We start from the raw sequence: 23,379 nt of genomic DNA on the forward strand, positions 1-23,379 counted from the left end.
CAAACCAAACCAAATGCTCAGCAGTCTGAAGGAAATTTCCAATAAAAATGGCAATTCACACGCAAATAACATCAGACTCCAGAGAGGAGTTAACAATGCAAAACCAGATTTTAAAACCAGTATGGGCACATCTCTTTGTAGCAAATCACTTACTACTGAAGATCTGTGGCCTGGAGACTTGAACTACACTTGTTGGTCTCCCACAGATATTTTCACTGCCCAGCTATGTATGCTCATTGTTCCTCTGATACTATCATTTCTAGCTAATGAATTAATTGCCTCAAATTAATTGACAGCAGCCTCATACTGTATTACTGAAGGATTATAAATTAAATATTAATTATGCTTCATTGTGCAGAAGAAATCAAATTAAACATAATCACACTCCATTATGAAGTAAGTACACTAGACATTTTACAGAACAGATGCACACTGTCCAAATTATAGTCAATTCTGATATATTGTAAACAAGCTAAGACTCATTTATTAAACTGAAATTATCACACCTCCCACACAGAAATGCATGAGACAAATGTTTAAAGCTTCAAATTTTCACAGATGGTAGCAAGGAGAGAACACTCTTATAAGACAAGTATTTGATGCCTCCAGTCTGTAGCAGTCACTGAAAGGAAAACAAAATTCCTAATATAGTTTTTTCTGTACCACAGTATCAGTAAAATTGCTTAATTGCCACTGCGAGTTTGGCCTGACATCATGCAGAACTTCATCCACAACCATGGGTTGCCAGATACCTAACTCCAAATTGCTAAAAATACATGTCTGAAAACAAGTTTAATGGTTTTTCAGGGAAGGAAATATTCTTTTGCAATAAGGACATCTGAGTTTGAAAAAAACAGACAGAGAAGGGAGCCTAGAGAAGTGGAGTACATCACTCAGGAAAAGGGCGTCTTGATCAGTGTGGCACCTTGGAAAGGACAGCTCTGTTTTCCTCCTCATGTTCCCTGAAACTCCACCCGCTCTGGGAGAGCAAGTGGAGTATTTTTGGAGGTAGTGGGAGGAAGAATGATAAAGGAGAGACAGATATCTCCAGAGCAACATTTTTTTTCTCTCAAAAGATTGACTTCAAAACATCTAATTGTCAGCTTACCCAATGAACGGAAAATTTATTACAGAAGCTGAGCCAGATCCTTAGCTGATAGAAGTTTATTTAGCTCCACTGATTTCAGTAAGAGGAGAGGTGAGCCCTCGAGGAGCCAAGACAGCACCTTTCTCAACAATATTGCCTATGTCCTTGATTCCTTTTAAAAAGGTACTCTATGTGTAAACAGTGGAGTAAAATTTTCAACAAGAAAAAAAACAAAAACAAACAACCCAAAACAACCAACAGAACCAAAACAAAACATGAGGCATAGTTTGAAAAGGCTTCCAATGACTTTTTGGTCATCACTTTTCACTCTACTGGTTATCACTAACCTGAAAAGGACTATTTCAGCATATGACAGATTTCATGTAGGTAAGTATTCTCAAAATACTCATGCAGGTGAGTCATGTCAAAAATTCTAATTCAAGAGCTCCACCAACTAGCAGCCATCTAGCAAACCCATGCATCATGTGTGGTAGCAAGAGAGTACAACCCTTTAAACTGATCACATCTGGATGCAAAACCAAATCAATTTTCCACAAGGGATATCTAAAAGAATGTGCAGTGAATCACTTTGCTTTATAAGATGCAGTTGTGTACATTTTGTTCTGAGGTCCTACAAGATCAGCTGTCACTAACTTGAAAACACTGCAAGTTTACTTGTCAAAAAAATTGCAGATGACACAGAGCTATACTGAAAAGGAAAGGCACAATTATGTCATCTATATCATTTACAGATGTGTTTATTCATTACACATTACATTGTGTTCATTCAAACAACATTTTAATAGTCAATAAAATAATCCTAATCTGTAAAACAAGACAGATATCATCTGTGAAAACATGTTATGAGCATCATCACTGCTAACAAAACACAAGGTCCCAATGCAGTATTACAGGCAATGGATAACAACATCCCTGGGAATATAAGCAGAGGAATACCTATCAAGTCTTCAATGATGGTATTCCTTGTCAATATGGAGGTATTTTTGGACAGCAGGTGTATTTTCAGAGTGCTGTTTGGGTTCTCATGCTCTGAAGTAAAACACCAGCAAAAAAGAAAAAAATACATATAGAGGAAGTACTAGATAATCAGAGGGCTGTAAATCCTGCCTTATAATGACAGACTTAAGAATTGTGTCTATCTGATCAAAGCAAAGGTTAAAAGGGGACTTGATTACACTACACAAGTACTTACATGGGAGATTATTTATAATAGAGAGCTCTTTAATCTACCAAAAAAGAAAGTACCATCATTAAATGATGGAAAGATTAAGTTAAATACCAAAATAGAACAAAGGTATCAATGTTTTACTATTAAAATAATTAATCTTGGAAATGTCCTGTATAGTATAAGCAGGGCAACCTCGACAAAGAGAAGAATGATGCATCTGACTCCACTGATATCAGAAGGCTAATTAATTACTTTATCATACTATATTATTTTATATGAAACTACTATACTATTCTGTTGTAATGTAATACGTCTTACATTACATCTAAACTGAATCTGCACAAGCACTCAACTCCACTGAAGAGAATCTTGCTGACTGACAGTCTGGAGATGTGCTTGGCCCTGATAGGCCAAGGAAACAAAACACCATCACTTTGGGTAAATAATCTCCATATTTCATTCTACTTTGGCACAAACACAGGCACAGCAAATGAGATAAGACTTGTTTCTTCTTTCTCTGGGGTCCCTCGCTGCAATTCCCAGAAAATATCCTTGGGAAGCTGTGCCTTGCTGTTCTCTGTGAAGAGAACAGTCCTGGCTCCAAAAATCTATGAATTATATATGACATAAACTGGTAGAATTTATAATGGAAAAGAGAGATGCCTCCCATGAACCTAAGTCCTTAAACCTGCAATTTTTAAAGAAGAGTATGAATCAAAAAGTTTTCTGACATCCTGGTATAATTAACAAAAATAAAGAACACTTGAACTTCATCGGCACTTCTGTAATATTTTACTAATCCTCTGTGTTTATATTATACAAGTGTAGCTAAATTTAATTTACTGTCCTGCGTGCTATTCATGAGCATTCCATGCTCAGGTAATCCTTGGGACTCAGACATGTGTTTCTGAAAACACAGGTACACATTGCTAGCAATACTGAAATACTGCTTTTCCAGTTCTCCAGTAGGAGCAGAACTGTTGGTATTCTTTCTGTGAAGTAATATCATTTAGTTAAGAAATATGGGGAGCTGCTAACTGCAGGTCATAATACTGTCACCAGTCTTCATGGAAGATTTACATCAACATGCACACAGGCATGTCAAAAAGCAGTAGATGCACACATCACAATCAGATTTTTGATAACAGTTTTTCAGGCTATACTGCTGCAACTTTAAATGTATTCATCTTCAGCTCTCACATGGGACTTGCAGACTATTACAAGATGCTGTTTTATGCATACTGCAGACATTTCACTGTCATTTAGCAGTCTGACAACAAAACCAAAATTATACTAGTAACACGCAACAAAATGTGTTACCTACAGGATTTGGAAAAACAACACCATAATATGTGTACTCTTATGGTGATAAACAGTATAAAAATTGCAAATATAAAAATGGATACTGAACTGCTTTAAGGATTTGAATGTTTCATGTGATCCACAACACATGCGTATGTGTGTTTGTGGGTGTCAGAGAAACTGAGAGGAGCTGATTTATACTGTCAAGGTTTCCAATGTTTCCTTCTTTGGATATTTATAACATGATGTCACTCATTGGGGTCAGGGTAGTGATGGCTTATTTAGCTAATAATTTACGACTGTAGAGAAAACATTTGAAAATATTCAGTCCAGTGTCTGTTAGGTGCTGTATGAGTGAATGAATGAACTGAAGACAGACTGAATGAAACCTTGTCTTTAGAACAGATTTGTTAACAGAAGGATTTGGACAGAACTAGAATATACAGTGTACCACAATAAATGTACAATGTTATCTCTGCTGTACCACAAAAAAAACCTTCAAAACACCTTTCTGTTTTCACTTTCTTAAGTACATGTTTCACATGTTTCTTTCACTACCTGTGCCTTTTAAAGGAAAGAGCAAGCTTTAATGCTAAAGGAGTAGTAAACAATCTGACAGATGTCAATTCATTAGTTTGCTGACAAAACTGAAATATCTTTATGAAGCATTCACTAACCTTTGATATCTCTCTCACATAACACTTTAGCAATTCACAATCTCACTTACTCTTTTGTAGCTTTGTTACATTTTGCATATGATCCTTCCTATATGTTTAGCAGCACTGTAAGAATGACAAAATATTCATTCCATCTCTGATGGATATTTGGTTAAGTTTGATACACCCGCCCCTTTACTTGCTGCAACTCTTAAATAATATATACTGAATCAAAAGCTACTATTCCAAAGAGAATAGCAGAGAAACAGAATCCCAAATAGAATTAGACACACAAACAGAATCTCAGATGGCCATAAACTCAGGCCAGCATTTTTAACCAGTTTTCCTATTTGTAAGTCTATATACACTTCTTTCCCCATTTTCTTGCTACGTTTCCTTTCAGTGCCAAAGCATTTCCAGATTTTTCAGGTCATCACTCCTTATGGTATCTGGAAGAGAATTTCTATCCTTCATGAGATTACTTAGAAGAAACTTCAAAAAATATCAAATTTGTTTTCAGAGAATTCTAGAAAGGGCACATTGGATATGTGATCTGTAACATTCTTCTGTGTGTTTTTACACAGCTTAATGCAAACACAAATTTTTTTAAAATATCTCTTTTATTATGATCAAACATTTGAGAGACACACACTACCAAAGCTGTAGGATATAACAATAATGGCTCTACTTTTCCAAACACCTGTCTATCCCAATATTTCACCCCTGTAAGATGGCCAAGGAAAGTATTAGAATAGAGAAACCCCGTAGGTGGTGGTACCTCTCTATTACAGACTCCCAGATGGGAGGACTTTCAGGGACTTTCTCTGACAAATGTGATAACACTGTGTGTAAAAGTCTAGCATATTCTTGTTCCATGAGTTTATTAATTGCTTTTTCATCTACACAGATATCTGCAGCTTTCTATGGCAGTGAGTTCCACAGCATGTTTTTGATATCACTTGATATAGTCTAAATTTTATAGGAGGATAAACAGTTTAATTAGTTAATTTGCTCAACGCCATCCATTAATTTATAAATCTTTTCATAGACTTAGTCTATTTCACAGCTTGTAATATAGAAGGTGTTCCATTGACCATCCTTGCTGCACTTCTTTATGCATCCTTGTGCTCTTTGTACTATTTTCTGAAGGGGGAGCAGAACCATGTGTATTATTCAAGATGCAGGAGCATTACCAACAGGAGGAGTTGCCCAATAATTTCTGCTTTGTTCTATATGCAATTCCTAGTTCTCTGCTCTTTTTCTAGTATTTCTTTACATTCACTTCCTTGCCCTCTGCTCACCTTTGCACAGACAGTTTTTATACAACCACCTATATTCACTCTGAGCCGTGTCCTGAGAGGCAATAGCTTGTCACCTGCCATTTTGTCATCTACTAACTTAGTATTGTGAAATCCTTCCATATCTCTGCAGTGAGCTTTCATTTTTGCTACACTGAATAACTTGGGACCATCACAACCTTTGCTATTCTGCTCCTTTCCAGTACACTTCTCCAGACACCAAGCAGGGCAAACATCAACACAGACCCCTTTAAGACACTCCAAATAATATCTTTTCATTTTAGAACTATCTGGAAACTGTCAGGATACTGAATTTTTAATGAGTTTAGTAGTTTAGGCCACTTTTAGTTATTACAATGCAGCAATGAGAAAGGAAAAAAAAAAAAAAAAAAAAAAAAGGTATTGTATAAAGCAAACCAGGGGGGGAAAATAAGCAAAACAAAGAAACAGCTCCTATTGAACAACAAATGCCTGCAGTAGGGAACAAGACAATCACCCATAACTGTAAACACCTTCAAAAGTCCCTAGTGAACATTGTGAGAAACTCATGGATGAAGGAAACTCAATTCTGTGTGAAAAAAACCCTATTGAACAGGAATACATTAAACCCAAAAGTGACTACTGTCTCTGAATTTCCTTACTGGCATGGGGAGTGCCAGTGTAGGGGATTCAAACATCCTCCCTCAGCTTTGTGCCTCTCCTGCACAAATCTTACTGCTATCTCCTTCCCTTGCTCTTGCAGCACAGTCAGCTGCGGGGCACTGAGGGCATTTGACTTGCACTAATTTCAGTATCTGTTTATCATATATAGCAAGTTACAAGCAAGTTACAGGAAGCCAACTACCGTGCTTTGCCTCCAAGGCACCCACCTATGGAGCCTACAAGTTTCATTATTCTCCTATCTTCCTGTAGCTCCAGGAATAGCTCATGCCATGCAGTGTACACAGCAGGACAGAGATGACAGTAGTTCTCCTTCAAAACAAAGGCACTTTTCTTACAGACATCAGTAGAGGTTTAAACTGGAAGTCCTTCTGGCTTAAAAAAAACAAAAGACAGGAATGAAGTTGAGCAGTGCAAAGTGTATCCCGGCATTCCATCGATGAGCACTGATGGAAGCAACCAAAACACTGAGGGTGCCAGGTGCCCCAAACACCTTCTCTTTCAGCACATATTGCAGTTCTAGTGTGTGTTAACAACAGAGGACTCTGGTGGAGGATATTTGAGCTCTGCCAAGCTCATTGATATTCAGAACAAGGTGATATCTAATGGCCCTAACATACAGGCAGCTGGACTGGATAAGGGTAAATAACATCTTCCCAGACAAAGCTCAGCAGATGAGAAGCAGGCTCGTTCCTAGGAGTGGGTGAAGGGAGGGCTTTCACCTGAATCAGTGGCTGCAGTGTGGTGAGAACTCGGTGACTGGACACTCATACCCACATAAATGCCACCTACACACAAGACAGGAAACTGATACACAGGCTGACAATAAATCTCTGTGTGTCTTCATTTACCTGGGAAAGATTTTAACAGTGTAAATCAGACTTGGATCCATCCTGCCTTTCAAACCATCTATTTGACTATGATGCATAAACAAGGAAAGAACAGGTGTAAGAGAAGCTGTTTCTCTACATTTGGTCTTACAATACCTAGATGTACAGTACATTGACATGGAATTATTACAGGGATGAAAACTGCTTGCTGGGTTAAAAGATTATCAAATAATCAGAATAAAATCAATTTTCAGGTTTCATTACACATACATGAAACCACAGTTTAAGTAGTTACAAAAAATAGCTGCAGAGTAATAACTCTCCTAGTTCACATTAATTTTCCTTAATAATAAAGGAAAAACAGTTCTTTGTATTCTTCTGGGATTATACAAAATTACACTTATGAAATATGTGCTTTGCAGAATGAACTGATAGGAGGACTTTTATTTAAAACCTGCACTGTACTGAATCCCTGAGTTACTCTTGCTTTGATCTTTATACCACAAGACAGAGGGGAGCCAAACAAGTTTCCTGCTGGACAGAGGAAGGTACAAGACTGAAAATCAATCCATTGTATGTTAAATTGCCTCAAACATAGCTTAGAATTGACAAAGCATTAATATAGAGAGTTAACTTTTACCTTAAGACTCTGGATTTTAATGAGAGGAATCAATTATCCTCTCATCAATTACCAGGGTAGTTTCCCTGTAATCTAAGGATTTGAGCAGGTCAATCTGATTTTTTCATACCTACCTCATTAAACATTCATTTTTTTTTTCCTGTATATGATACAATTTTCTCATTGAAAGTAAGGAACAATCAAACTGATAAGAATCAGCTTCATTTAAAACTACTGATGCTTAATATGGTATAAAATCTTTAAAATTTTGAACTTAATACACTTAGTGCAACCATTTTTTTAAGTCAGCACAGTGGGTTCCAATTAACAGTTTTAAAGCATACTTTCTGCCCTAGCCAGAGAAGTAGAATAACTATAGGTAGGGTGACAGCAATTCAATATTGATATTTAATGTTTGCAAACCTACTGGAAATTCAGATGTTCTACAGGACATACTTAGTGCTGCTGTAAAGGCGCAGACACACATTCTTCAATGACACTGAAAAAAACAAGTCCAAAAATCAGGAATAAGCTCAACCATAAGCAGCCCAAAACGGAAAAAGCTTACTCCCTTAGGACAGAAATCACTTTATCTTTGCCTCGAGCATGCATTCAAGTCACCAATAAACCCAAGACCGCTAACTGGCTCAGCTGTTGTCCATACTGTCATCTCCCTGAATAAATCAGAGACAAAAGAGAGGAGTTGAGTCATAGTGCAGCTGCAACACCCAGCATGAAACTAATCCCAGCTGAACTGCACAACTGATAATAGTTACCAGCACACACACAATTAGGTGGGATTAATAAATGATTCCATCAAATAGATGGTGCAATTAAATAACAGCAGTTAACTGTATGTGATTTATGTAGATAAAAGCATTCAGACATATCAGATGTAAACTTTGCATTAATGAACCTTAGACATAGCCATTTTGCATCATGATGAAGTGTTAAGCCAAGAACTCTGGAACTGTGAAAAATAATGTTATACATCCTTTGATTTTCAACATTTTGATCCAGAAAGCAAAACCTAGTGCTCTGAATCACTAATTTTAAATTTCATCTCAGCCTTGCATGTCTCAATACACTTTTCTGTATACATTTAAAAACATATTTTGTAAAGATTACATATTTTTTTCCATTAGCTGTGCATGTATCACTTATGCAGCAGAGATTACCTTGTGATTTAGAGTGGCTTATCTGGCACCTGAATGACTAATTCATAGCAGATGAGCTACAGACAAGCTTGGTGTACTTTACTCACATGAGAACCAATTCACAGTAGGCTGTTCTACTGGTTTAAATGAGGTCACAGGAGAGCTAAGGCATTCCTCAAAGAAATCAATACAACAGAATCTGATTCTAAATCCAGCCTTGTGTGTTCAGAGGTTGCCATTCTCAGTAAGCCAAAGTCTGGAACCTTTCTTTGTTAAGATTTTCAAGAGATACATCTCACAGCTGAAATATTGCTAGTTCTGTGTGAGGGAACTGAGCAGGTGACAGAAAATTATTACTGCTTTATTTAGTTTCCTAAACATTCAGACTAATGACCAAACAAACTCAAAAAGCAATATTTTATGTACTATACTGAATTTCTCCTCAGGGAAGCAAGTTTTGACATATATAGCAATATGTCATCTGTCACTTATTCACATACATAAAGATTTTAGTATAACATACTATACCAACTTCCTTAAAATTATTTATCAATTAGACAAATGTGAGTAATGGATAGACGATTTCACCATCTGAAAATGTGCAGATGGTACTGTAAACAGCCATATAGTTTATAGTCAATATATTCTTTTGTGGGACTTAAATAATATTCAGTTCTGTATATTTTTGTCTCTTCATTCAAAAGCTCATTGAATGAAAGACAGTAATTTTGATGCATTTTTACATATGACAAAAGACATGAGGGGTAACTTTAAAGCTATTGTTAATTTCAATTTACAGTTTATGCCTGGCAAATAAATCAGGCCTTGTTAAACAGCAGATTACAAATGTTTAGCCACAGTGCCCTCTAGCTGTCTTAATTCTTATTTTACAATTTCAGTGTAGTTTTCATGGAAGCAAAAAATCTCTGCATGAACCACCAGCTAGAGAGGTACAGGTATTGACAACTGTGCTCCATCTACCCTGTTTTCCTTATCATGATGACCCACCCCACCCCACTCCCAAAAAAGCCTTTCTCTAATATCCAATGAACAAAATGTATTTTTCTTATTGAATTTCCCAGCCTGAAAATTATAGAGCAGGAAACCAGTGTGAAGAAAACAGAAACTGATTGGAAATTTTCATTGGGACCCAAAAAACCCCAACAGAAAGAATGGGTTTCTACCTTTCACTGCTTTTCACTTCTGTGTGCAATCTATGCTGTTTGTTTTGAATTGGAAGCGCCAGTAAAGGGCAGCATGTTTGGGCACACCTGGAAAGGTGGGCTGGTAGATAAGAGAATGAAGGCCAGGCTCCCTTCTCAGATGCCAGCAGTGAGCTGCAAACAGGTGTAAGAGGCAGTATATCATGTATTTTTCTAATCTAGCTGGCTTAGGGAACTGGGTCCCTTTTCAAAGGCTGTGTCTTCCAGAAACATTCCCTGATGGACACTTAATATTCTCTTCCTTCTCTTGAGACTACACTTTGCCACTTCAGACCTCTTAAATCATACTAAAACCTGATTCAACTAAAACCTGATATACTCAGCATCTTAAATACTCCTTCACAACTTTTTTCTCTGTAACAAGATGCACCTAGCTTCTTTCTTAACCTTTAATGGACAAAGTGACTTACATACAGGAATTTTTTAACCATGGTCACTTTTGTTTCAAAAAAACACCAGGAAACTGCAGACCTTCACAAAATCATGATCTATTTAAACTATTTTGCAATGAATCATCTTAAACAGTGTGCTCCCAGTCCCCCTGCCATCATGAAGTCTGACACAACAAAGTTCCTTCTTTGGCTTTCTTTTTCCAGGAAAGGTGAGAAGAAGGGGTGAAAGTGGAAAACTTAGGTTAAGCATAACAGAGGTCCTAAAAACATTTCAAATTTCTACCTCAGCCTACTGTAATTTTAATGTATAAATCCTGGGAATAACTGTGTGGTAAACAATTTTCTTTAATAGCCATTTTCACTCTGTTCTCATTTTAAATTAAAAACAGTTGTAACTAGTAAAACCAGATGAGAACATTCAATTTTTTGCAATGTTCAGAGCTACAAAATTCAAGACATATCTCTGACACTGTGTGCACTCTGCTCCTTTAATGCTTATGTTGCATTTATGGAGCTGCAACATAAGGCAAAACAAAACTATGAGAACCTGGATCTTAACATCCACTGTGTGGAAATACCCTGGGGTAAGCCCTGTCTCAGGGATGCTTTCAGCAATAGATTAAAAGCAAGGTTTTCCTCAACCCTACCAATATGAGAACTGAGCATTTACTCTACAGTTCCTTCAGAGGTAGACAGTTCTTACCTGAAAAAGTCCAAAACTGAAATATCTAAAAAGATCAGAGTTTCTGAGTCACAAGAACTGATCATAGGTGGGTGGCTTGTGATGGTGTTATGCTCCAGCTTATAGAATTTTGGTGTCCCCGTACTGGCAGGGACGTTTTTTCTTCATTTTTCCTATCCTAATTCCATTCACCTTATTGTAGGCATATATGGAAATCATTTCAGTGTGAAATACTTCTAGTAGGTAAGTGTTGTGAGAAAACTGTTCTGAAAAAGACTAGCAAATATCTTTGTGACCCCAAGTGCTACCTGATGATATATGACCAGAGGTTAAGAAGAGTATTTTCAGCCCTGGAAAATTTCAGGCTTTTGTGATATGTTTCAGAAGTCTCTAATCTGGTGTTTATTTTGTTGTTGTTGTTGTTGTTTTTCCTCAGTCCCAAGCCAGTCTTGCAAGCCTCAGTTCTAAGCCCAGGAAGCACAGCACACACAGGTCACTCATAGCTGCTGTCACAGTCACAACTGCAGGTTTCTGCCTGTGCTGTCACACTGCTCCAGGGTGGACTTGTCACCCAGGGAGTGCACAGAACCAGCCTTCACTCCTCTAGGACAAAAACAAAAGCCCTCTGCAAGGTCCCTCACTGTACTTCATACAGAGCAAGGCATCACCCTGCTGCTACTGCAGAGTACTAAAGGAATATTCCCTTTCTTAGCCTCACAAGCATTTCAAGGTTAGGAGAAGGTTCTTTTGAGTCTGTTCTCATTTATTCATCTCTGTAGGACTAATTGCACATGTCAAATGCTGCTGTTACCTAGCACCAATTTATGTTCTCAGTTACCATTATGCATTAGACAGACTTGAGGTATTACAATGGGTCACCTGGAAGAGGCAGAACCCGTTGTGCATCTTGACTCTACTTTTCAGAGCATGTGTCACTGAAGGTCATTTTATCACAATTCATTTTACAGGTTGATTCCATTTAGATATATTCTAACCGTGTCATTTTCAATGTTTCATCATAATTTTTACAACCAGCAGTGCTCTCAATCACAGTCATGCTGATTCTCTTACAGCAAAAATGTCTCTAAAAATAAATTCCTATCCAATGCTTTCCTAGATGAACTTTGGTAAGTTGCAAAACATTTCTAACCTGTACTTAGAGATTTTCTGTAAGGCATCTTTGCATGGAGAATTTGGGATTGGAAAATGTTTGTATCCTAAGTTACATTAACTTTTTTGCATGCCTATGTGAGTAAGACTTCATCTTGCAAATTCAGAATTCTTGCACTCAGCTATTTTTAAGTTCTTTCATTCCTAAAATGGTGAATTGCATTAAAAGTTTTACTTACTTTAAAAAAGGAGAAAAATTCTTTAAATAACTACAGCCAGTAATGCATTTAAGGAAAGCTATATGCCTATAGAATTAAAAGAGTATCTTTTCATTCTTTTCAGAAACAGCAACATATCACAATTCCTCTGATTCTACATATATATATATATATATGTACACACACACACACACACACACAGGTACCAATTCACAAACGCATACTAATATATACTGTCCATTTCTTCTTTCACAGAATATTACTACAGAATGGACAAGAATGGATGGATGTAACTGCATTTTGTCTAAATAATACTGAAACTTTCACACTAATTTTAAAGCTTTACCACTAAATTTAATTGAAGAATGATAGCATAGAGAAAGCTTTTGGCACATTAATTATTAAAAAGCTCTTTAATTTAGCAATTTTTTTTCTGCCATCTGGTACTATCATAAGTAGTTATCTGTATGTTATTCCAAATTATTTTTGAATTCTTGAATTTTAGACTGCTTGTTAAATTTTTACAGTAAGTATTCAATGTTTTATTGAAAATATCTTCTTCAATTTGCTGTAACTGGTGCTTTCACTAATTATTTGAATGTGAAGTTCCTTTGGGTGCTGAAACTACAGAATAAGCAGTTCTGGCACAAATAAATAAATAAATAAAAGGATGGGAGTAATTCCTGCCTCAAAACTTTGTACACTGTTACTACACAACAATTCAAATAATCTTCTTCAAAACCTATAGATAATTGTAGTAGGGAAATGCTCAAAATGTGTAATGCTGTGAAAAACACTGAAGACATTCTAAGACACTATTTCTTGTTAACATGCAAAAGAAAGTGGAGGCTGCAGCTACTAGCAAGCAAAAAATTCCTGGATCATCTAGTGTGTATTCTGATTAAAGAACTCAAGATTTGGCACAAAGACTCACAGAGGGAAAAAAACAGCAATCTGAGTAATCAACTGGGAAAAAAATAAAGTAAGAATGCCTTTAAAGTCCTGAGTACTTTTGCAGATTAAAATTTCTTTATCAAATCTTGAAACTTTCTCCTCCCTCCACAAATTTACTGTCTTCTTTCTTGTTGGGGGCCTTGTATGGAGGTTCCTTATGCATATTGTCAAGTCCAATTCCATATTGAAAATACTGCTAGTTTCATTTTAGACTAACCTGGGTAAGTTTCAGATAAAATAATGCAAGTAGCAGGAATGAGATAGAGTATTGCTCTACCACCTTAATTTGTGCCCTTTACAATCTGGTAACTAATTCCAGTCTGTCCACGTCATTTGTGGAGATTAAAACACTTGGATATTTTTAACCTTTTTTCTCTCACTGGAATATACCTGAGGGTTTTCTAGAAACTCAAAAACTGTTTGTAGCTGCCCTTTTACAAACAAAATGTTAGAATTCATAAGCCTGGGTAGAAAAAAACTCAGAAGACTTTGATTAAAAAAAAACCCACCACATTTTCTAGTTTGGAAAAAAGGTAGTCCATTTTTAATTGGCATCAAACATTTATAACTTCCTATGTAGAAGCACGTTTCTTAGTCTGCTGATTTGTAGAGGTATGAACATATTAATGAAGAGGTGTCACCTACAAGCGATACCCTGCTTTAAAAAAAACCTGCATTAACCATGCAGGTTAATTACTAAAGGACTGTTTTATTTACATCACGTTAGAGATTCTCTTTAAGAAGACCTAGAAAACAGGCAATTGCTGAAAAGTGCAGGTAAATATTTTTTAAATTGACTACTTATTTTTGTTACAGTTGTGTTTTTAGGGTTTCACCATCAGATAAAGCAATAGAGAGACATGTATTAACACTTGCTAAATTCAGACATTTCAATAAAAATGTCTGTGCAGTGATTTTTCAAGATGACAATAAAATGTGTCATACAAATGCATGTACTTTTGGGAGGGACTGCCATCTCAAATGTTTTAAAAAAGCTCAATTCATATTTCAGAAAGCAAACCTGTTTTTCTATTTCCTTCCATTATCCCCTGTACTACTAACCAGTGAAAAACCAGATACTTCAAATTGCCCTCTCTAGCAAGAGCAGGTTAACTAATGGCTTTATGGCATTAGGGCTATAATCTGGCAAGAATTACCTCAAATGTTCAATTTAATTCACACAAGCAGTGGGTGCAAACAGAAGGCAGTTGATGTACCCAGGAGTGTGGGAAGGGCAGAGCCCACCATCCTGTGTTACCGTGGGAGCTCAAAGCACCACGTGGGCCAAATCCCTCTGAATCGCACCAGCTGCTGCCGCCGCTGCCAGGGGAGACCAAACGCCTGCAACATTTCTTCCTGCACTTTCCAATTCTTTCCCTTCCCTGCTAGGCTTTCGTGTTCAGCAGCCTCCATCCCAACTGCAGCCTGCCCTCCATCAGGGCTGGGAAACAGGCTGCCGCCCATCTGCTACTGCCACCTACCTCGCTGCTGGCAGGCATGCTGGGGACAGGTGGGCTCCTCTCCCCAGTTCTGCTCTGATGACAAAAAGGAGAATACAGCAGCAGTACCTAGAGCAAGGAAATGTCTTACTAGGGTGGCAGCTGGGCTACAGAATTTTCTATTCCAGGTGCTTGCTCCTGGAATAGAACCCTTATCTTCAGTGCTGTCAGTCAAAATGAAGGATAAAAAGTGTCAAGCCTTTTCTTCTTAAAAAACTGATTTTTATGGAAGTTTTCATTATTAAATTTCTATTTTTGAAACACTGTTTATCTCAATGTCCTCCTGTAAGCTGAAAGCAAACAATACATTAATGGACCATCTCCTCAGCTAATGGAAATTGGCAGTAGGTCTCAGAAGATAGACCTCAATTTTAGGTTTCCCTGGCAAAGGAAAAACCTCTTACAAGGTGCAGATTGCAGCTTTACAGAATTTCTAGTTCAAGGTGAGATGACCTAAAGACATGATATCCTATACAAGAAGAAACTATGCTTTGCTCAGGCCATTCCAAAAGTACTATATCCTAACAGGCCTCAGGAGGTGTCTTTGGACCTTCTACGCAGAGATATTACCCTCAGACATGTGGCCTCAGCTCATGAGCTGCAAACAAAGGGCAACCCACTAACTTGTCCCCCAGACTGTTTTTCTCTTTGGAACTCAATAATCTGGGCTAGAGAAAAGTATTTTTCAGTCTTCAGGGAACCCAACTCGTGTGTGTCATGGGCAAAGAAAACGAGAAGTGAACACAGCATCAATGCTATAGCTCCTGAAATGGCAAGAGAGCTGCTGGAGCAGAGCATTTGCACATAATCCTACTGGACAATGCCACAGCAGCAAGGTTAGTGTGGTTAAGGGAAAACACTCTCAATGTCTACATGTCAATTCAATACAGAGGGTGTGAAATAGGAAAATTCATAATAGCACCATCAATTTGCTTTTGCATAAGGTTTAAACAACATTGTGCTGTGATCAGTTTACCTGGTCATTTATCCCTAGCACTGGAAAGGATATTCATTTGAAAGGAGGAAAGGGGTCTATAAGTCTATGAAGTCCTAAGACATTCCCACAGTCACATCAGTCTCACCATGGCAACACCACAGGACAGCCACAGGGCTACTGTCCCTCTGTCTTGGGTTTGAGCAGGACCCCTCTGGTGCTGGACATGCCTTTGTCTCTCCCATGCTTCTCCCATCACAGCCTCCAGCATCCTCGGTACTTGCTGCTCACAGCTAACAGGTCTGGCTGTGCTCAGCACTTGCAGTTCTTCCCTCTGGCGTCTCTTATCAGTGACAACCTTCTTGGAACCATAGTCATTGATTTTGGGCAATAGGAAGAAAGCTCTTAGAGGAAGGGGGGTTTGCAACGGTGCTACAACTATAATTCTTACTTAAACACCTACAAGTACCTGAGACTAATTCAGTCAGCCCACATGACAAGTACTTTACTCACAAGCTTTGTCTTCCTCTATCATGACAAAGAACTCCTTCTAAAACTGGTATGTGTCACTTGACATTCTGTGGTTTGGCCTTTTCCTGTAAGCTATCTAAAAGAATTTAACAGGAAAATAATTTGGCTTTGATTCTTTTTTCTCACTGTTTGGTGTTCTCCAAAAATTCCTATTAATTCAGTCATTCTATCCAAGTGATTAACTTTGCTCTCACCCTGATTGACCTGCATTATGAGAGAGCCAATTATGCCACAGGAGTTTTGGCAGCCTTTGACACCAACAACCAGCAGGCAGTCCTGGGATAGTTCTATGGATGAGAGAGCTCTTTGGTGTCCTGGGATTCCATCCTCCCTGGGATCTATGATGATTCTATGCCAACTGTTTTGTGATGTGCAAGATGTCCTTTGCCCTTTCTCTGCAGAGGGTGTTGTTTGGGGAATGAGTTTCTTGGTCATTAAAAGGTTTGGGTTTTCAGAATCATCATCTTGTAATTACACCTAAATTCTTTGCTGTTTCCTGGCTTAGAAGAAGGAAAATTTTGATGAAGTCTGCTTCACAGGAGACAGAAGGGGGAGATTTAGCACATGGAGAGGTACTTTTTGACCAGTAAGTTTAGCTTTTTGACCAGTAAGTTTTTTGGGGGGTAAGTTTAACTATAAAGGTTGAAACACCATGAACTAGCTTGGAATTTCCAATTACTTTGATTTTCAAGTACTAATCCTGGCTCAAGACACTTTCCAATCACAGTAACTTGGGAAATACAGTTTCTATTGCTGCTGTGATCTCACCGTGCCTTAGGATCCCGGATGGGAGGACAACCTGCTGTAAAAAGGTTAAGTGGTAAACCTCTTACAGACTGCATTCTTAGAGCAATATTTTACACCCATAATTTGTATAACCATAATACAGTAAGAAATAATGAACTTTCTGCCTCTATATACTTTTACATAATGTAAACCTGTCACAGTTTTTGCTGCTTAGAAGCTACAAATATTCTAAGGGAGTCCCTGTTTTCCACGTACATTTTGAGAAAGAATGACGGCCCCAAAGGATTAATGTCTGAGAACAGCATAGAGACCTTACAGATTTGGAACCTTTCCATCCAGTAGATCACAAAAGCTTGAACTTTCTGAAGCTCACAGTATAACACTATAATCTTTGCCAAATATTGAGCATGACTACGGTATAAATATGCAGCTACACCAAATATACACAGAGGATACATCAACATAAAGCCCCCAAAACATATGGCCAGGTAGACACAGCTATGAAAGTATACTGGAGGCCTAATATAGATCCACTTTGGGCCTCACAGCTCTGTAGAATAGTAACCATGGTTAGGAAAACAGACCAAATCTTTGTTGTCCCTAAACCTTGTTCTAAAATTATGCTAATGGTGACTAATCCTTGACTCTAATGAGCAATCAAACAAACTAAAGCACAGAATCCTGAACAACATGTAGCTTTTAAGCTTTGAATAAATACCCATTTCCAGGGACACAGTAATCTGTATCTTGGGGAAAAAGGAAACGGAGGGGTAACTAATTTGGATAACGGTAAAGTATTTAATAGAAAGCTTTTAAATATATAAATGTTTCCTTGTGTCAGTTTGTCAAACAAAATGCAAGCCCTCTGTACAGGCATTTGTCAGCTGCAGACTGTAATTGGGTCCAAATCCACTAAATCACCCTAACTAAAACTAAAGTTGCATTGCTATTCCTAAGGAATTTCTGCAAGTAATGTAAAATATATTGAAATGTCACACTTTTTCTGCAAAAGAAATGAGCAGTAAGACAAGATAAAACTACACCAAAAAACATGTGCTCTCTCCTAGTGCTTAATAAGAATAACCAAAACCTTTTGACAGCACAGATAACAAATTCACACCAAACCCTCTCCTGGCACATGCAACACTCAAAGAAGACAACCCAAACAATTTCTATTATTGCCACAGTGATGTGACAATTTGCAGCTAAAGAGAAAATGGGTTTGTGTCTGTTATTTTAACGACACTTTACAGTGTTGAATAATGATGCAACTGGACATCCTTTGGACAATGGAAAATCTCTTCATCTAGGACAAGACAGCTGACATTTGGGACACAAGCAGTCACAACTTTGATTTTTGGACATCATATGAAAAGTACCTCACTGTGTTGCAATGTTAAGCATCAAAGCATTATTTACTGATGCAGGCTCCCAAAGGAGAAAATTAGTTTCCTTTTGGTGATATATTCTCTAATTAAAGCAATACAGCTGGGAAAACTTCAATTGAGTAGGTACAGACTTTGAATACCTCAGTATGGCAAGGGTGCAAAAGTCACATATAAATAACAAAAATACGGGACAGTCCCTGGACACTTCCAGACCTGAAATTCCTTTAAAGAAAGAAACAATAAATAAAGGGCTCTGAATTTGCTTGTGGCACAGAAAAACCCAGAAAAAAAAGTTTGATAGTGAGGATCCCCATATACTTTCAGGGGATTTAGCTTCTCAAACTGCGCCCTTTGCTGCCACCACGTGGGCTTGCCGCAAGACAAGACTTTTCTTGATACAGAAAATTTAGTTTCCTCCTTTCATTTATGTCTCAAATACAGCCTGTAATCAATAAGCCATATTGCTTATCTGTTACACAGCTCAAAATCACTGCTTAATTTCAAGAATCTAAATGACGTGAGATAATAAATGAACACCCAAGTCCCTCGCTTTTTAAAAAAGTATCAATGGTATTTTGATAACAGATATAGTCACCAGATATTCAGTTCTGACTACAAGAACAGTGACCTTACACTAGTGTTCAGTGCCCTACACTGTGAAGTGCCCTACATTATGAAGTACCTAAAAGGAAACATCACTGAAAAAAAAACAAAACCTTGTGACTTTAAATTTTAAAAGACACATTCCAATCAGTCACAAAATTTTTATTTAAAATAGTCATGCTTTCACCCAGCAGACAGCTGTACAATGTAATTCAAATACCAGCAGCTTGTTCATATAATTATAGAATCATTAACACTGGAAAAGTCTTCCATGGTCATCAAATCCAGCTGTTTACTGAGAACCAGCATATTTACCACTAAAACATATCCCCAAGAGACACATGTCTTTTGAACACTTCCAGAGACTGTGATTCCACCACTTCCCTGGACAGTCTCTTCCAATGCTCAACGACCCTTTCTGTGAAGTATTTTTTTTCCTAATATCTAACACACACCACCCTGGTACAATTTGAGGCCATTCCCTCTCATCCTGTCAGTAGATGCCTGGGAAAAGAGATGGACCCCACCTCACTACAGCTTCCTTTCAGGTCATTGTAGATGGTGACAGGGTCTCCCCTAAGTCTCCTTTATTCCAGGCTATACAAACCCCAGCACCCTGAGCCACTTCTCTTATGACTCCCTCCACCAGCCTCACTGCCCTTCTCTGGCCATGCTCCAGCACCTCAATGTCTTTCTTGTAGTGAGGGGCCCAGAACTGAACATAATATTCAGCTTGTGCTCTTCCCTGCAAATTCAAGTCCCTCCTGCTACATTTTTTAAGGGATATATTCACACTTTTTTAGGTTTGCTGCACTGAGACACATGTGAAGTGCCTTTAAAAATTACTTTTTACAAAACTCCCAAATTTTGGCAACTGTAAAATGTGCCTTTTTTAGATATAGTTATATGACAGAGCTTTCAATCACAGGTTTCTCAAGCCCTCAAAAGGCTTTTGCTGTAGTCATCCATGCTGGCATAATGCAGGATGTATGACTTTACTACTTGTATGCCAGAAAAGGATTTTTATTGATGAGACCAAACTTCTGACATAAAGAAACTTGTCAGAATCCCTCTGGTGCCAGAACCCAGGGAAAGGTGCTCCAGAGATATTGCAAGGAGAAAACAAAAAAAAAAAAAAAAAAAAAAAAAGAAAAAAAAAAAGGCAGAAAAAAAATAATGTTTTTCACTTAGTCTTATAGACAGGAAGGCTTTCTTAGCCCTTGTATTGAATGATGTGTAATCTGGGATGCCTGTGTTTCCTAGAAGCCCACAGGCTCAAAGGTCAGTTTCTCTCCACAAACACCACAACCTCCATGCAGGCAGACTCTGACCTTCATCCTGGAAACCAGTCACTCTGGTGACAATCATTTCAGCAAGGCGCTGTGGTAAAAGATACAGACAGAGCTGTTCTTTTGCACAGAAGTACAAACCATGAAGCAAATAGCTTTCATAAGGATTATATTTACTCAGGAAAAAAAATGCACTCCTTGAAACGCTTCATTAGGGCAACAGAGAGGAGTTGGCATTTGTTGTGGAAACCCTCTTTTCAAAAGTACTACACATTGTTCTACCCCAGCCTTGAGAGGACTGATCCAAGAGCTCTGTTTTACTGATGATTTAAGTTCTGTTTGAGACTGAAACTGTTCCACATGCTTTCTTGCCGGAATGGAGAGCCAACATGTCTGTAAAGAGCCCTCAGCCCACTTTGAAAAAAGCCATGCAATTCCATAAGCACATTATGGTGAACCACCCAAAAGAATCACAACACAGCCAGAACTGGGGCATAAGCTCCAGGAAAGGAGAGGCTTCACCCCACAGAAGCAAGAGGGCACATTGTCTGACACAGCTATTTTAGTACTAGGCTGTGCCTATTTCCATGGATGTGCAGGCTGATGGCCACACAATCTCTTCAGTGCAGCTAATGGAAGCTTGCAACAGAGACAGGAAGCAGGAATGTGGACAGACAAATGAAATCTGATTTCCAGACATGAGTCAGGCTTTCAAGATTCTTAATGCTTTGTCTAACAGCTAGCTGGTTTTAGTTTATGGAACATTAGAAAGACCAAATATAAATCTTAACATGATACCAATAATAGTATGACTATGTGAACAGGGGAGCCAGAAACCTGCAATGCTCCCTGCCTCCTCATCCTAATTAGCCCACCTGTTATTGAGTGTTCATATTTGCCACGTCATTACTGTGATTGTTTCATAAAACAGTCGATGAGTCTGCTGCTTTACCTGCCTGCCTCAAACCAATACTTTTAGTCTTCATGTCACAATCTCATGATTATCCCAGCTGGTCTGTGCTTTTGCGCATTCAGTGACAGGCAGTCTGCCTCCTACTCACCTTTTGCTTTATGTCACATTGTTTACAGGACCTTGAACACTGCACATTTTTGTTGACATGTTTAAAATCTGTAGCCACCACACCACAGCCCATTACTCATCAACAGTCTGTTGGTATGGCTCTGATGCTCTGCTAGGAACAAGGAGTTTAATTACTTGCATTCTTCTTCAATTCATGAGTTCTTTGGATTCTTATTCCTTGCTGGGAAGACTTTAGATGCTATCTTGCTTTTCATAAACAATATTTCTGTGGGTTTTTTGTCCAATGAACTAATTTTGTACATATTAGATTACTAATAATATAGATTTTCTCAGAAAAATCGACAGATGAAAGTGTCAACATAATAGGAGAAAGCAGGTTTTAAGACAGAAAATTAATATAAAGAGGTCCATTTAAAATAAATCCATATATAATAGATGGTTGTTCGTCTCTCAGCCAAACAAATTTTGCTCTGTCAGAGCACCTTATGGGGAAAAAAAATTAAGAATATTCTAAACAAATTGAATCAGCAAATATTATTTTGCATAACCAAAACAGAACTCTACTACCCATTTAATATCCATGAGCTTCCTCAAATTTAGATGTTTCAATTACTTTTAACTCTAAACTTCCTCCCCAGGCACAATGGTAATGGTTAATCTTGTAAACTACTCAGCCCTAACTTGAAATCAAATTTGTTTAGCTATAATTTTAAATTTCAAAAGACATAATATTCATTAGTACTATGATTTAACAGTTTCTAACATTAGTCTAGGACTCCATTTTTTATAACTAATACTTTAATCCTCTGGGTTAATTAACCAATTAAATTACTATTCTACCTAAATTCAGAAAGCAGAGAAATAAAAAAGTTTACAGTAAAGTATATTCTAGAGCAAAAGAGAAAAAATAAGCTGTGGAACCTACCTCATATTCCCTGCCATAATGAGGAACAGGTTATAAATGTGAGAAAATATGAAGAGGAAGAGGATGGTACTGAAGAACATAGTCATCCAAGACCCATGGTCCTCTCGAAACATTTTCAGGCGGAGCAACTGACCTGTGGTACAAAAATTATGAGAAGGTGTATTTTCATCAGTCAGTAAATACATGTTTACACCATCATAAAACCAAAATAAACTACTAAACTGTATTTCTTCCTATAGCAAATTATTCCACTGTGTGTGAGGAGGAAGTACTTAGCATGGTGCAGATGAGCTACCCTTCTGTAGTTCAGCATGAACAGATATTGCTACAAAATTACAAATTATTTGCAATCCAAAGGGGAGGGAAAAAAGCAACAATAACTCGTTAATATCAGTATTTTTAAGAGATTATGAGAAAGACCACAGGACATAACAATGCGTTTCAAGTGCTAAAAAAGGTTACTGATTCATACATAATTTTCCTTTTTCATATTCAAGACAGTTTTTCATATCCAAGACAGTGTGAAGTATTTGAGGTATGTCCACTGACAAATACTATTTGCTTCCCTAATTTAATTTGGTAATCAAATTATGACTCTGTGTAGAATCTTGTACTGTATGTTTTTCTTAGGACTAATCACTTTAATCATATCATATGGTATTATACTTTATTCTGCAAAGAATACCTTTTTTCAAAGAACAGTGGTGTGTCTTGCCGCTGGAAAAGAAGCTCTGCTTACTCTTGCCACTGGTGTTGGGTGAAACTTTTATGATATTTTTACTGCAAACATATTTTTCCTGGGCTAGCTTTTCTTCCCTGTCATCTCTGCCTTTAGAGAAGTGTTTAGAGTATTGAAAACCTCACCAGCACAAGAGATGAGAATTTTCTTTTGCAAGGCTGAGATTGCCACAGCAGAAGCCAAGAAGACAAGGGACAATTCAAGCAGCAAGGTGAAGGACAGCATCTGCCAAGGAGACAGAGCAGTCTGGTGCTAGAAGATGTGAAAACAGGGACAACAGAATTCATATGAGGAGCTGGGCAGGA

At 37.7% G+C, this 23,379-nt stretch overlaps 1 protein-coding gene across 2 annotated transcripts in view; it reads right to left on the bottom strand.

The window, feature by feature from the left end:
• Window positions 1–23,379, bottom strand: part of TMEM117 (transmembrane protein 117) — a 179,063-nt gene that overhangs the window by 131,547 nt on the left and 24,137 nt on the right. For both annotated transcript variants that reach the window (XM_041399071.1, XM_041399072.1), the window contains exon 3: window positions 22,336–22,468. In XM_041399071.1, the coding sequence (XP_041255005.1) occupies window positions 22,336–22,468 (133 nt within the window). The remainder of the gene's footprint in view (window positions 1–22,335; window positions 22,469–23,379) is intronic.

This window comes from Onychostruthus taczanowskii, unplaced genomic scaffold (genome assembly GCF_017590055.1).
Source record: "Onychostruthus taczanowskii isolate IOZ18803 unplaced genomic scaffold, ASM1759005v1 scaffold153, whole genome shotgun sequence".
Classification (NCBI taxonomy): domain Eukaryota; kingdom Metazoa; phylum Chordata; class Aves; order Passeriformes; family Passeridae; genus Onychostruthus; species Onychostruthus taczanowskii.